Below are 16,234 nucleotides of genomic sequence, written 5' to 3'. Positions count from 1 at the left end.
TTTAGCGAGTCCGGCCTCATCCCAGGCCTTTTCAGACCCAAGAGAGGCCCTATCATACAACAAAAGTCCTGATATTTCATGTTCCTTCTGTCTTTGCACTTGGATCTGCCCATGTGAGGTTAGATGGTTAGTTATGGTTTTTGATTCTTTTCAGGTCACCTCTCTTCTTTCAGTGGAAGGGCTTTATAGTATATAACATAGTATATAGTATAGTATATAGCATGGTATAGTTCAGAAGCGTCAGGTTGTAGTAGAGTCATGATGGGCGAGCTTCCCCTCCTTCGGACTGATGTTACAGACACCAGGATCTATCTCCAGCCCATTGCTGTGGCCTGATGCTGACCGCAGGAATCATCATTGTTGGGCGGGGCGGGGGGTACTGAAGCTGTGGGGAGAGGGCTGAGAGCTCAATCGAGATAGAAGAGAACGCAGCCAATGGCCTGGATGTTGGGGGTTTGCCTTGCACAGCAGGCCCCCTGCATTGCCTGCCTTGTTCTGCTCTGAGCTATCTATCCTCCGTTCTTCTCCTGTGAGTTCCTAGCTCCACCTCTGTGTGGAGTTTTCTTAATGAGCTGCTTGGCTCTGTTCTTTGAACTGGGGCTAGCTGAGGTGACTTCCATCTAGTTGCCTTCTTGCTGGATTCGCAGGGCCTCAGCAGGGGTGGCTCTGCAAGACTCAGAGCAGTGGTTAGAGCTTACACTTGGCTCCCACTGCCTCACTGTTCCCACTGGGACATTAATAGGGTTCCGGTGGCAATCTCTGGGGACCCAGTCAATAAAATCTCTATTAACACAGCTTTTATGGGTTTTCTGGAGAAGGCCCTTTTGCCTGGTTTGCAGTCAACTGCTGGAGTTTGCTGGAATCTGCATCTGTGGCCGCAGCGAGTCCGGGTTCAATAGCATAGGAAGTTTGTTAGAGCTTTGACCAAATGGATCCTGGGGGCTGATAGGGGAGTGATGAGATACCCCGTTCTCTTTGCTTCCCTGACTATAATCAATTGTCCACTCTGGCTTCTAAACTACACTGTCTTACCCACGGTTGCTCTGTCCATGTATTTTAAAACTCTGTGCCTAACTATTGGCTCACAGGGTTCCGTTTGGTCATTGTCATTCCCAGAAGGGTGTGAATCTTACAGATGCTGCATTGACTACCAGGGAGCCCCCGAGGGCCAGCATTCCTGTGAGCAGAATCCATTTACAGAGTATAAGATTCACCTCAAACTGTCAGTCTTTGAAATGACCCACAAACAGCAGCCTGATGTGTGGATCTGTCCTCATCCGAGGAAGAGAGATGCCATCATGTAAACAGTAATTTGGCTGTCAGTGAAGCAATCATGACAGGAAGTTATTGTTACCCACATGGTGCTGGTAACGAATCCAAGCTCCCAACACTCAGGAGCCTAAACAAGCTTGCATACCTAGGATGTGGTAGAGCTGCGGCTCGAACCCGGAGCTGCTGGGCCCAGATAGCCCTGGCCCAGCCACAGGACAGGGCAGCTCTCACAGGCTTCCTTGAGTCTGTAATGGGCTCTTCATTTGATGTGCAAGCAAGAAGATTGGAGTTCAGATCCCAAAACCCCAAGTAAATGCACAATGGACATAACAGCTGTAATTCTAGCCTTGCAAAGTGTACAGATGTGATGGCTGGAGCAAGCTGCCTAGTCTGACTGGTCATTAGTGACCTCTGAGATTGATTGAGAGACCCTGCCTCAAAGAATACAGTGCAAAGTGACCCAAGAGTTCTAAAATACACCTTTGGTCTCCATGTGAGTGCGCATGCACGCGCGAACACACACACACACACCAAATACAGACATAAGTAAAAGTGAAAATAAATCATTTTTAAATATCTATCCTCATCATAAATAAGGAACTATCCTTAAAATGAATATTTGTATTCCCTTTTCAACAGGGGGCTTATCGTGTTTGAAAATAAGACCTACATCTTAGAGCCGATGAAGAACACCACCGACAGATACAAACTCGTCCCAGCTGAGAACATGAAGAGCATCCAGGGCTTGTGTGGGTCACATCATAACCACTCCAGCCTCACCATGGAAGCTGTCTCCACTGACCCCTCTCAAATGTGGTCAAGAAGGGTAAGAGGGAATCTCAAGTTCATGCTTCTTGAGCGGAGGGCTGAAGGAAAGGGACATGCAGGCCTAGAAGGTCTGGAGCAGCCTTGCTGCTGGATGCAGTGTGGATGGAAAGACCTGCATCCTTCAGGAGGCAGGGGATGTCCTGAGAAGAGTATGGTCACAAACTCAAACCCCTGCCTCTTCCCTGCAGGTCTGAGCATCAGATTCGTTAGCATGTGATGAGTGAAATCTCATCACCAGGGTCAGGAGGTTGCCAAGGTCACTACAAGCATAGACAGCAGGGTGACCAGCAAAACAAGCATGGCTCCCCGCCCCTTCTCGTTCTCCATGTTGAGGTTTCCTCGCCCATGGTCTATTCCACAGTTTGAAATCTCAGGACTGGTTATAGAAAATGAACCACCTTTACCCACCTGCTTATGCAGACAGCCTCTGAGCCTTATCCAGCGGTTTTCCTGAAGTCTTGTTTATCCTTGGGCCATGCTGCCAGTGTTTGTCCTTGCCCTCCAGGGCTGTGCAGCAGCCTGCCTTTTCCAGCCTCGTGCCATGACTCTTTTTGCTGCAGCTCCAGAGTTGTCTACAGAGTCTAACTATAAGCTGACTCCCCTCACCAACATTTCCCATCATACCCTCGAATGACTCTACCCTATGGTACCTGCTCATGGTCATTCACATGGGCCATACAGACCACAGTGGGGCTTTGTTGGCCCGAAGCAAAGGGTCTTTTCCACTGCTAGTTTATAACCAGAGATGAAAGTATTAACCTTTTCCAGGTTCTTTTGTTTTATTTTGTTTTGTTTGGGGGTGGGGGCGTGTATGTGTGTGTTTTCTCTTCTTCACTTGAGAATAAATGTTTAAAAATCAAACATATGGTGCCCCCTTTGCTAACATTTTATTGGCAAGGACAGCAAGAGTGACATGTTCTTCATATCCCTCAACACATTTTATCTTTCCAAGCTTTAGCTAACAGTCACCTAACTTTGAGCTAACAATATACCTGTCAACATTCCATGAAGATGATTCTTGGTGTATTCTAACCCATCCATCTATCTTTCCTTCCTTCCTTCCTTCCTCCCTCCCTCCTCCCTCCCTCCCTCCTTTTTGCTTTCCAGCACTACTCGGGCCTCATGCACACTAGGCCAATTGTTCTACCACTGACCTACCCCCTACCCCTCTGAATCCTCCAAGTTTAAACAACAAGAGTTCTGTTCCATTCATTTGCCCCTTCCTATCATTCTCTTTATACCTGGCCAGACTGTCTGTTTAAACCATTCTCAGCCCCCCAGTTCTGGACTTTGCCCTGACAATCCAGATTCTTTGTCATGAGATCCAGCCCCCTTTCCCCTTTAATGATTACCAAAATGGTCCATGTAAAATGCCTGAAACATTAGTTTTTCTGCCTCCTCACAGAAAGAACTCTCCCTTTACTTGCTGTTGTTCACCTTGGCATTGATGCTTAAGGAATGAGGATGGAAGTCTATCTGGATTCCAGGATCTTAAAACTACCCAGAAATTCCAGGGGTGGTGGTGCACTCCTGAAATCCTAGCACTGGAGGGTGGAGGTAGGGATGAAGAGTTCAAGGGCATTCTCACTACATAGCCAATTCAGGGAAATCCTATTTCAAAATAACAAAATGAGGCCAGGAAAATAGCTCAGTCAGCAAAGTGTATGCACGTATACCTGAGTGTGAGCCCCAGAACTTATACTAATACGTGTTTTAAAAGCCAGACATGCTGATGCTATTTTGTAATCCCAGCTCTGGGAAGGTGGAGACAGAAGGATCTCTGGGGCTCCCTGGCCAGCCAGTCTAGACTTCTTGGCAAGTTCAGTGAACATTTCTGTCTTAATCAAAGCAAAACAAACAAAAACAAAACTAACCAACCAATAGCAACAAACCTATGAATGATGTCCTGAGGAAGAATACTTGAAGCTTTCTTCTGTCCTCCACGTACCTGCACATATGAGCACATGTACCTACACACACACTCACATGCGCATGAGAGGGGCTATTGGGGGTAGACAGACAGACAGACAGAGAAGAGACAGGGGGAAGGGAGAAGAGAGAGGGGGAGGAAGAGAGAGGGAGGGAGGGAGGAAGAGAGAGAGAGAGAGAGAGAGAGAGAGAGAGAGAGAGAGAGAGAGAGAGAGAGAGATCCCTAGCAGCAGCAATAGCATCTCAGCTCTGGAAGGGTCCCTCTTGCATTCCTCCTGCCCCACCTCTCTTGAGTGACAGACTCAAGAGCTGGCATCAGAGACAGCCTCTCTAGTCCCTCTCGTGTTTATTTCACTCTTCAAACATGCCTGCTTTTGAGTCCAGACCCCAGCTAGGATGTGACAGAGCCAAGCCTCACCCATCATAAACAAGTAGAACATTTGCATTTTGTTTTCCAGGCTCTTGGCTTTGAGTACCTGGTTGAATGCCTGTTAGCCACATTGCATGATTTATAACTTGACAGTTTAAATGATGCTCACATGTGCTCCCCTTCCATTTAGAAGTACAAACTCACTCTGTGCTTGCTGACTGTATTTTAATTCTCTGAGCATACACAGCTCCCTAGAACCATGATTGGCACCATCATCTCCAGTCCCATTGACATGGAGAGAAATGAGAAAGCCTGCTAATTTGGGAACGTAAGTGAACCTTTAAATGGAAGGGGAAGTCATGGATGCCAGCGTTGTTCACTCCGGCTCCCACTCTTGCTTGGACATTTCCTATGATGGTCTCCCACAAGAACTTACCCTAAACTGTGAGCAGATGATAAAGATAGTACAAAAAATAATTTTCCAATAGGAAGAATACTTGTGAGTTGTAGGCACCTAGAAAATCATTTTGGAGAGCGCTGTGGTGAACGGGCAGAGCAGAGATTCAAATTGCATGCCCATCCCTTGCCTCACTATGCTGCCTTTTATTCTATACTTTAAAAAAAATCAATATAACTGCAGCTAATTAATCTTGTTTATGCAGTGCGTCAAGCACCATTGCTCTTCTCCAGCATCTTCCCAACCTGCCCCCCCCAATGTTAACTATCTCAATTTCTCTGCATCTTCCCAACCTGCCCCCCCCCCAATGTTAACCATCTCGGTTTCTCTGCAGATGTTTGCATTTTTCTGCAGGGAGCACCAGGAATCCGTCTGATCTAGGCAGTCACGCTAGCTATCATATAAAGCTGAGCTGTTTGTCACTTTTACAAGGCTCTATTTTAGATTATAGTGAGAGCCCCATTTGCTTCTGGAAGGCGGAGGTGTCGTGGGTGTCTCTCTGGGAATTTTTAAGTCCAGCCTAACGTATCTTGGTACTGGGCTCACCTGCCTGGACTCCTTCCCTCCCCGTTGCTATGCTTGCACAAATGGAAACAGAAAGCTTGAGAGGTAGCTCCATTTGCAAGGTGCCTGCTGCCCACACATGTGGCTTTAAGGGCTAACCCTGGCATCAGATGAGCTGGATATGGTGGTGCGTGCTTGTGATCCCAGCACTCTAGAGATGGAGGCAGGGAGATCAGGAGTACAAGGTCAGCCTCAGGTCCATAGTAAGTTAGAGGCCAGCCTAGGCTCCATGAGACCACATCTCAAAGCAAGCAAACAAAAAGAATAGCAAAGGATTTTAGTAGCCACCTTAGTAAGCTTTGTGAGAGAGACAAAGGCTAAATCTGCTAAGAAGAAAATCAAACCATGCATCCCAATAGCAGAGAAACAAATTGTTTCAGGAAGGCAGTGAGTGGCCTTGGTCTTCTCCATCCCTATATCTCCAGTACCTAACCCACCATGTAACACACAGCAAGCTCCCAGAAGACACTGGGAGATAAGCAAGTGTCTGCCGATGGTCTGGCCATCAGAAGACAGGATTGCTGTGGAAACACATGGGTACCCTGGTCTTCCCTTGCTCTCTTTGACTGAGTTAAGCTCTCCGTGCCAGGCATCACAGCAGACTCCTCAGAGGATACTTTCAGAGGTCTCGGAACTAGCTCCTCTGGGGTACCGTGTCTCTAACTCAGTCCCCAGGTTGGAGCTGAAACTCAGAGACTCGGGTTCCTGCCTGGGAACAAGCTTTTGCTCACAATCCTGCAGAATGAAAATCCAGTCAAACAAGCACTTTCCAATGCTGCTGCCCATATCACAAATTTAAAATATATATTTTTAAAACTGGACAGCCTAGATAGGTAGAGATCACATGGAGGTAATTTAAGCCTCTCCTTCAGGGAGTCGGCCCCTCCCCTGTGGCTTTTCATTACGATGTGGTTAAACTTCTCTCTGAGCATGCAATTCTCTGAATTCATGAGAAAATGTGGATTCCTCTGAAAACTGCAGAGACAGGAAAATTGTGTTCGTGTGTTTGTTTTCATTATCTGGGATTGTGTGTTTTCTAAATGATGGTCCAAGGCCAGTTGGAAATGTCCTCTGGTCATAGATTTCACCCTCTGCAGTCTGAAAAGTACAAAAGCCCAAGCAACCAGCCCTTTTCCGATGGGTTTTTCATGAGAGATTAATTTATTTCTCTATTTCCACAACCTTGTTTTTGTCTGCATAATTAGCTGAATTTGTTCATGGCTGAACTGGGTATTGTAGGGGGGAGAGGAGAGGAGAGGAGAGGAGAGGAGAGGAGAGAGAAATTGATTCCCGGGAGCTGAAGAGATGGCTCGATCAGCGAAGTGCATTCTGTTCTGTTCAGCTCCCCCAGCACCCATGTTACAGAGCCAGATGCAACAAGCAAGCACCTGCCACCCCAGCACTGGCAGAGGAGTGGGGACTGCTGGGTCCCAGGGACTCCCTGGCAGACCGACCTAACTGAAACTCCCAGTTCACTGGGAGATCACGTCCCAGAAAATCAAGGTAGAGAGAGTTAGAGGAAGACACTTGTCGGCAACCTCCGACCTCCACCTGCATGCGTATGCATGGATGTGCATGCACACACGTACCCCTTCAAGAGCACACATGCATATACATGCATACATCACGGGGAGGGGGGAAGAGAAAGGATGAGGAGATTTCGATTTCTTTGGCCCCTCGGTACGGAAAAAGCTTAAGGCGCTCTCGTTTCCAGAAGTGTCTCATTTTGAGCCCACGGTGGGGGGCGGGGGGGGGGCTGGCCTGAGCTCCCAGCTCAGGACCGTGAAACCTGCCTGTACATACGGTTACCAAGCCTGACAGTTTCTCCTTGCAGCGCTGTAAAAGCGTGAGAAATCATACCTTCCATGGTACTTTATTTCCCTTCGTCCATGAGGTTTCCAGATTTCTTCAGGGACACCTAAATCCATGAATCAGCACAGCTGGGCAGCAAGCGGGAACACCACGATAATACAAACATTTTTCTTGTAAAAATCTGTTAGGAAGATTCCGGCCTGGTAGAGATTTGTTTTATGAAAGATGTTTCCCTCCGGATTATGTGACTGGAAACCTGATTCAAAGCATGCCTGCATCCCTTTTGCTTTTGTCTGGACAAGTGGTTGTAACATTGAGTGTTCAGCTCAAGCCCTGTATGAGACTTAAGTCATAAACCAGCAATTTCGGTTGGGAGGACCAGACACGAAATCAACGCTCCTCTTCCCCCAACCGTGTGTTACTGCAGAAGCAGAAGGCTTTGTTTTTTGTTTTCAATGTTTGATTTTGGAGACCACCCTCCACGAACTGGTTTATTTCCCCTAAAAAAATGCCTTTGGGATCCTCCCAGTAATTTACAGAAGAGTGAAAATGTTTTCGGAGGAAGCTCGATTAAAATGTAACCTGCCTCTGAGGCCATCTTGTTTGGATGTGTGTATCTCTACCACCTCTCCTGCACCCTGACAGCTTCCATATTCTTCTCAGCCATTCCACGCTTGCCAGTCCTGACCCTCACATGTCACAGTCTTAAAAATACTGCTTCTTCTTTCTCTCTCTGCTGCAAAAACCTTTGAGTTTTGTCTCGATTCACCTCCCCTTTGCCTCTCAGGCTTCCCCTGCTTCAGACTAGATCTTTAAATGATTGGCCACAAGCATCCACCCCCCAGAAAGAACTAGGCATTTTCCCAGGGAGATCGCAGATTTCTCTACAAAGTGTGTTCTCCACTGCTCTCCCAAGATTGTGGCGCAGATGTACCTGGGCCATAAAAGTACAAGAAACAGTGACAAGCTGGACTACTCCGGTGTGTCTTCAGCAAACTTCCATATCCTTGTGGAGTCTGCAACAACATGCCTTTGGCTGGCTCTGGTTCTAGAATGTTCTTTGGAGTTAGTTAGGTGTTCGTTTTGCTTAAAAATGACCTTGACTTCTTTTGAACCCACAATCAATGATTCAGCGAAAATGTTAAACTCCTTTTTAGGATTTCCCACATGAAAGAGGAAACCAGATCACCCCAGTTGTGGCTTCACAAAGAGATCACTGGGGCTGGGAGTCAGTTTCTGGATGATGGTACACAGCCACAAAGCCCACGGGAGGAAGACTCTGTCCTCCAGATATCGTTGTTGTCTTGTCTATTTTTATTTTTATTGTCTGAGAGACATGAGCGATGTGCTGGAAGCCCCGGGGAAGTATGAAGGCAAACTAAACTCTCGCTTTCTTTCGGCAGCATAAAAGAGAGACCCTTAAAATGACCAAGTACGTGGAGCTGGTGATTGTGGCAGACAATCGAGAGGTAAGGGCCTGTGAAACTTCTCAGCACAATTGATTTCAGAAAGAAGCATGAGGAGGCGCTTAGCCAGTTAGGACTCACTTTCCCTCCATGGTCAGTGTGTTCTTAAAAACCATGGGAATGAGCATCAAAATTGCACTTTTCCAATCTGGGGAAGCGCAAACTATTTAACATGTATCTAGTATAATAAAATAATTGCAAAGTATACCCCCCCCCCCAAATGCAGTGTTTCTCTGTGACTAAGCTCGCTAAGAAAGGGGAAATATCTACGGGGAGTAATAGGTGGCTTTCAATTACACTCTGACATTTTAGGGAAAGTTAGATGTATCTTAACATGAATGAATGAATGAATGAATGAATGAATGAATGCTGTACAGACGTGGTAGAGAAATCCTTCCTTCTTGTGATATGCTTTGTACCGTTGATTTTTTTCTTCCATTTCATTTTGAATCAATTTTCCTCAGATTATCTTCCCTATGGTTTCTTACCATCCCATTAACGTAGTATAAATTGGTAGCATTTTTCTCCTAAACTCATTCACCATACATCAATGAGACCAGCTTGACAATTTCTCAGAAATCTCATCCCATTCTGGAAGGTCAGCTTAGAGGAGAGAATGGGGAATTTGTTAACTTTTTTTCCATTCTCCGTCTTGGACATGTTGTTATGAGCTTTTCTTGCTTCTCATATTTAATGTTTAAAAACAAATCTAAAGGAAATTTCTCAGGAAGTTAAAATCCAGCTGATGATGTGAAAAGTGGCCTTGGACAGCCTTCCCGTTGTCCATTTTCTCCTTGCCAAAACATGCCCCCGCCTCCATCATTTATGAGGCTGGAGGAGCTGCAGAAGTTAGCACATGAGTCTTTGGCTTGAGCACATGCACACGCATTGTAGGAATTACAGGGACTCCCCAGCTGGGAAACTGTCTGTCGTGATGTGAGCTCCTACACTGTAAATGTGGAGACCCCCATCCCCGCCAGAGTACGGGGTGTCACCAAATCCCAGGACTTTACACCTCAGGATCTGGGAAGAGGAATCCTGATTGGTGTGTGTGTATACATATATGTATATGTATGTATGTATGTATGTATGTATGTATACTCTTTTTATGATTTATTTTTATTTTATGTGCATTGGTGTTTTGCCTGCATGTCTGTGTGAGGGTGCCAGATCCCCTGGAACTGGAGCTACAGACAATTGTGAGCTCCCATATGGGTGCTGGGAATTGAACCCTGGTCCTCTGAAGAGCAGCCAGTGCTCTTTATTGCTGAGCCAACTCTCCGACCCCCTGACTGATATTCTTATCATTATTAATGCTGGCATTTCAATTTGTTAAGTTTCAGAGGCAAGGAAAAGATCTGGAGAAAGTCAAGCAGCGGTTAATAGAAATCGCTAATCACGTTGACAAGGTAAGTCCCTTAACAAGTAATTAAAGTCCTCAAATTGTGTCAATGTTTGGAAATGAGGTTGGGAGAATTAAGTGATCTTCCTCTAATTGAGCAGAGACCAGAATCTATCTCTGCATCCTGTGCTGATGTCTGAGTGTCCGGTCCTCCATGCAGGTGCTTTCCAGGACCTGGGCAACTTTTAGGAGACTCCAGCCCTAGCTGGTCTGGGACTATGGATGCCTTGGGGAGTCAATTTCCTCTAGGAGCTAGTCTTGTCAGGAAAGGTTCTAGCCTACTAGAATTCTGAAAAATACATCAGATAGAATCCCACAAGAGTGGGTGCACTGATCCCCTGAGGATTTGGTAGCTGGGCCTCTTCTGGGTTCTTCAGTGTGAAGGTCACGATGCACCAATGTAGACAAGAGGGTAGACCCCGCAGGCTTCACCATCAGAACCCAGAAGCCAATGTCCAGCTCAGTCACCATTTTATTCTTCATCGGTGTGACAGATAGCTGCAAGAAAAACAGTGGAGGAGGGAACGCTTATTTTGCCCTGTGGCTTTGGGGGTTTCAGGCTGAGGTCTGCTGACTCCAAGGCTGTGGGCCATCATGGCAGAGAGGGCATGGTGGAACAGGGTTGCTCAGCTCATGGTGGTCAGGGAGCAGAGAGAGAGGCAAGGGATGGTCCCCAAGTGTATCTTTTAGGACGCACCCTTGTAATCCTTCACCTAGGTCCCACCTCCCAGTGACAGCGCCCTAGTGTCACTCCCACCAGGCAGATTAGGTCAGAGTCTTCAGGATCCAATCCCATCTCAGTGACCAATGGGAATCATTTTAGAGACCGCTTCCTCTTGGAACAACTGCTGTCGGAAATCCCTCATTGAGAACAAGGGGGACTCCTCCACTACTTTCACAAGAGGATTTCTGAGGACAGAGTCCCTGGGAATCTGGTTTCTTCTACCACCTGCTGGCCAGGAAACGGGGGTTCTGCCTGACTACCGCACCTTTCTTCCGGTGGCACTCCTGCAGGACAGAATCTGGACTGTTAGGGGTTGATGGCTCTCATTCAGAACAGGGCTTCTCTCAGTGGGTTACACATCAGTACTGGGGGTGGGAGCTCCCAAAGATTCTTCTGACTTCTTGTTTGCTGGTAGAGATGAGTGTTTTCCAGTGTCCTCTAGAGAGTTTCACATTCTGTGTGGCTGGCAGCTCCAGGGTCCCCCAATCCAGGGATTTACCTAGTACAGGGCTGCATTGTAGATGCCTCCAGTGGGGAGAAGGCTGAAGTGGAGACCCAGCTGAGCATCTCAGTAGTCACACATCTCCTGCCTATGACAGCCTAGTGGAGAGGCGGGCCTGGATGAAGCCGAGCCTCTCACAGCCAGGCTTCTCTGATATAGCCACCTTCTGCACATAGCTGTTTGGAAGGGTTCCACACTGCCTCTTTCATTTCCAGCAGTCCTGTTCTGTTCAGTTTGAATTTTCAAGCTTTCCAGAAAGAGGAAGGCAAAAGTCTTCGCATAAATTCTTCTTCCTCCTCCAACTTCCTGCAGTCCACAGGGTCCTGAGTTCTGTGCATCTGTCAGATGTAATCCCTCTGTTTGCCGTCACAGCCAACCCATAGCAGGTAGACATATAAAATCCCTTCATCTTGCACCCAAGTGACAGCCCTGCCATGATGCTGTGTGCAGAGGTCTCTGGAGTTACAGATGAGAGCTACTCACTTCCACAGGGGATAGGGACAAGGGTCGTTGCAGTCAGGACAGTGATCTTGCGAGGTAGAAAGTGGGTGAGGGGGTACACTCAGTAGGGAAAGGCTTGGTCTGTTCCTGACCCTTATAAGACAGTGAGTAGCTCCTTGTGGTTACAGAGCTTGTGGAACATGCAGATGTATGCATGTGTTTGTGCATGCACACATGCATGGTCATGCATGGTCATGCTGTGTGTACATGCATGATTGTGTTTGTGAGTGAACACGGCACACACAGCTAGGGTGGGAGCTGATGAATTGGGATTTAGATGGCTCAAGGTCCAGGTTCTTTCTCCAGACCTCTCTTTATCAGACCCTTGAGGCTGGCTGACCTCTGGAGCAACACGTGGCTTTAAAATGTGTCAGCAGTAACTCCTCACACGTCACTGTGTATCTGAAAGTCAAGAGATGAAAGAGAATCCCTGTTAGGGGGCCAGTCCTTTGGGAAAGGAGGGCGAAGTGTGGATCCTGGGGAATATGTCAAGCAGAACACAGGAATTAAAGCTGAGTTCTCACCGTTCATGTGTGAAGCAAAGTCCCATCCCTGGCACTGCATAAACTGGGGGTGGCGGAGCTGGCCTGTGATTCTAGTCCTTTGGAGGAGAAGCAGGAGATCAGGAGTCCAAGGTCACCCTCATCTACACAGCAAGTTGGAGCCTAGCACCAGCTACCTGAGATCTGTCCAAAAAAGAAATGCAGGATCACAGTCGGGCTTGGGCATTAGAATTTGGTTTGTTCATGGGACTACTCTTTCAAATACTGCTTCCTAAACCTCAGCCTTCCTAATCTGGTCTGAGATGGAGCTTGGCACAGATCTGTGCAGAGTTCTTTTTAAACCAGGAGACAGAAAGTGAAAGGTTTGGATAGTTCAGAGGCCAAGCCATCACTCTAACCCTCTGTCCTCTGAAAGTCCTCCTGCTCCCCTAAGGAGTGAGAGAGTTCATCCGGGGCCTCAGAAGTAAAAGGAAATGATGGCTTACATTAACATCTGACTAGAAATGGCTGAAACCCCATTTTAACTACATCTGGTCCTCTGCCTTTATCTCTCTTTACATATTAGTCTAGATTCTATCTTGCTTCGGTTCACAAAACTGAAAATGAGCAATTGGGGGTTTGTTAATGGCCTGTGCTGGTCATTAACAGTATGCATCTAGAAGCCCTGGTGGGCTCAGTCAAGCGTGCCAGGCTGGACAGAGGAATGGCAGAGCCAATTCACTGAGAACACAGATAATGTTTAGCCCTGGTATTCCTGCCCACCTCTCAACAGCTCCCGGAGATCCTGGAGAGAACACTCAAGCTCCTTGGGCAACTCTGTAGCCGCCACAGCAGTTGGCCTATGGCTCCAGGCAACATCAGACTTCCCAGTTTCAGTTTTGTAACTATGCTCGTGGGAGAGTCTCAGCCCAAAACTCATTGACTGTCCCATAGCTACTTCCTCATCTGCTGACATCTTGGCTCGGTTGGGCATTCTAAGTTAATAACTATTTAGCTGTGCTGGCTTGGAGAAAGAGAAAACCCCAGAAGGAAAAGTGACTCAGAGACAAAGGTGAGGTCCTAAAAAGGGGTCAGAAAATCCCAGATGACATGAACAGAATGTGTGTGTCTGATGGCCATGCTTCTAGAAAAAACTATGAAGCATTGTTCCTGGGTCCTGGTTACTCTGCAGCAGGAGTAGCAAGGAGAGCATCCGGGGACTGAAGGTTTTACATCTTGAAGCCATCAACCATCAGTCCAACCTTCTTAAGCTGTGACTTCAGCTCCGAGCCTCAGTAGCCATCCTCTGAGGGACTCTGGATTTCTTCAGTCTTCTTCATTCCTGTGACCACCCTCTTCTCCTCCTCCTAAGCCAGTCGCCTGAAGAAGGCAAGCTCTCTTGGTACCCTAGGGAGTTCTACCTCCCTCATTTCTTATCCACTCCTTTCCGAAAGCTTTGGCCTGTCCAGCAAAGCATTCCCTGGACTTCCTGTTGATGCTATTGCTCAGCGGGATACCAGATCAGTTAACTGGATTCATGGTAGCGTGTGCAGTGCCTACAGACTGTGTTGACTCTGAACAGCCGAGGCAGGGTGAGGCCATCCTAATCTTTGTTTTCTCTGCTTGTGCCATGCTCTTGCCCACAGCAATTACTGGTAGCAAACATTTGTAGCTGTTGTAAACAGGAGAATCATTCATCTGTGCCTCTGTCTATGTCTACATACGTTCTGGGATGCCAAGCTCTCTTTGTCCTACATAGGCCCATGAGCTTTTCTTGAAGTCTGCAGTCAAGGTATTCACGTGTGGGTGGCAGTATTAATGGTCCAGATCCTGACATCAGAGTCAGTCTGTCTGTGTGCCACTCAAACCCCACAGTCATGATCTTGAATAATTTACCTGGCCCCTTCAAGCCCCAGTGTCTTGACTCTAAAATGGGAGCAGTGGCAATTCCCAACATAGGATCCCTTTGTAGAGTAAGTCTGGGCATAGGAAGCACCTTGGCATCAAGCCAGGGCTGTACCTATGCTCATTACACTTCACTGACAAGAACCAAGATGGGCCTGTGGACAAACCAAAGAAGAACATTCTGAGGAGGTAGGGAGGGACAGTGAATAATGGCTTGTGGTAGGCATAGCACCCATGGCATCTAACCGGCAGTACCAACTTCAGAGAAGAGATGACATTCCACTAAGTCTGAAATCTGGGCTAGGGTGTGGTTCAGGAGGGTCTCACAGAGAAATGCAACCTCCCCATTGGTGTGAAAACCTCCCTGCTTGGTATGCTGCTGACTTAGCACTGAGAGAGATGGTAGATTAGGCTGGGCAGACCTTGTTCCTGTTTCCACCCAGTGCTTCTGGGAGGCATACAGTGTCCATCTCTCAGAGGGTAACCCTGAAGACCACTCAGGACATCTGTCCCTAAGGAAATTGCTTAGAAACTGGCATAGACATCAACACTGAATATGTGTTTACTGATTACTGTGACCTTTGTATGTGACACAGTTTGGAATGTCATCTTGAGGGGTGTCCCTAGCATGAGCAGACATCATTCAGAATAATCACGGAACTGTCTTTCCTGGGCTGGAAGTTTGCAAACAGACACAAGTCACATGCGGCTTGATTAAAAACATACCATTAGACAACATTTTCCTTATGTAATTGTCTCATTAATGTACTGATTCCGTATGGTCTTTGTTATCTATGTAACCCCAACTTGGGCCGCTGCAATCTGTGTAACTTACTGTGACATAATTTGCGCCCCAGCTGAGTTCTGTGGTTTCTGCTGTTGACCCGGTGCTCACCATGTGACTCTGGGGACTAGTGAGGGAAAGGATGAGCTGCCTCATGTGGGATTGAGAATCCGGGGTCAGAGGCTCAACATCTGGGCGCTCCTTACCCTTCAGCTCACTACGTTGAAAGGATGCTTAGCTCTCAACCGCAGAGCTGCTGGAATTCCTGTTCCTTGCTGGCCGGATGTTACTAGGCACTTTGAGGATCTGCTTCCCTCTGGAGTTGGCTCCAAAGCCTTTCTCCATGTGTATTCGGGGTCTGGGAAGGTGGGGATTTTCTTGTTGCGTGTGTATTTGTGTGTCACTGGCATCAAAAGATTAATAGGCACCAAGGTGACTTGTGTCCTTGCCTCCTTAGCTGTGACCACAGAGTCGCCTCCCTGTCAGTGTGCTGTCACACGGGTGATTTTTACAGAGCTCTTCCCAGCCTCATCGTCTTGACTATAAATGGGAACAGTAACAGTTGTTAGCTCTACAGTTGCTTTGTGTCCTGAACTATGGGCCTAGAAGAACCTTGGCATCAACCCTCGGGTAGACTGATGTACTTTCCATGTCGGCTAGCCACTCACACGGCCCTTCTAGGCTTAGCAGATACAAGCCATCCTTTGGTAAATAGAATAGTTGCCTCCCCCTGCTCTCCTATGGACTGGGGGCTTTGGTACAGTCATTATTGCTTACACATAGGGATGGAGGAGAAGACTCACTATGAGTCTGCTCGAAGCTTCCTCATGCTCCCATGAGAAGAACTCTACATAGCAGATCTTCCCTTCTCACCAGCACTGAGATAACTCCTTGGTATGGTGAGAAAGATGTGCTCATAAAGTTACTGAAGAAGGTTTTGTCTATGCTTCTGTGTTTCCGAAAGGCACCAAACTTCCTAACATGGTAGGTGACAGACTGCAAGGGTGTCAGCCAAAGCTGAGTCTTGGCTGAGAAATTCGGATTCATCCTCAGTATCTCATAGGCCGAACACAGTACTCAAAGTGAGAACAACTCTTATCCTTGACTGAATGATCCTCATCCCGTCCTTGCTTCTTCCTTGCAGTAGATATTAACTGCCAGCATATTCAATGCTAACACACACCCACATTTAAGTTGGAGCAAGTCCCTTGAAAGGCACCCTCCCTCCCATACACA

The 16,234-nt window shown here is 47.3% G+C and overlaps 1 protein-coding gene across 1 annotated transcript in view; it reads left to right on the top strand.

The window, feature by feature from the left end:
* The window catches only part of Adam12 (ADAM metallopeptidase domain 12), a 124,518-nt gene that overhangs the window by 31,938 nt on the left and 76,346 nt on the right, over window positions 1–16,234 (top strand). The window contains exons 3-5 of the mRNA XM_026781030.1: window positions 1,912–2,098; window positions 8,636–8,701; window positions 10,036–10,107. Coding sequence (XP_026636831.1) covers window positions 1,912–2,098; window positions 8,636–8,701; window positions 10,036–10,107 — 325 coding nt within the window. The remainder of the gene's footprint in view (window positions 1–1,911; window positions 2,099–8,635; window positions 8,702–10,035; window positions 10,108–16,234) is intronic.

This window comes from Microtus ochrogaster, chromosome 8, assembly GCF_000317375.1.
Source record: "Microtus ochrogaster isolate Prairie Vole_2 chromosome 8, MicOch1.0, whole genome shotgun sequence".
NCBI lineage: Eukaryota > Metazoa > Chordata > Mammalia > Rodentia > Cricetidae > Microtus > Microtus ochrogaster.
Note: the sequence above shows the minus strand (reverse complement) of the source record. Positions and strands in the feature narration are given on the sequence as shown.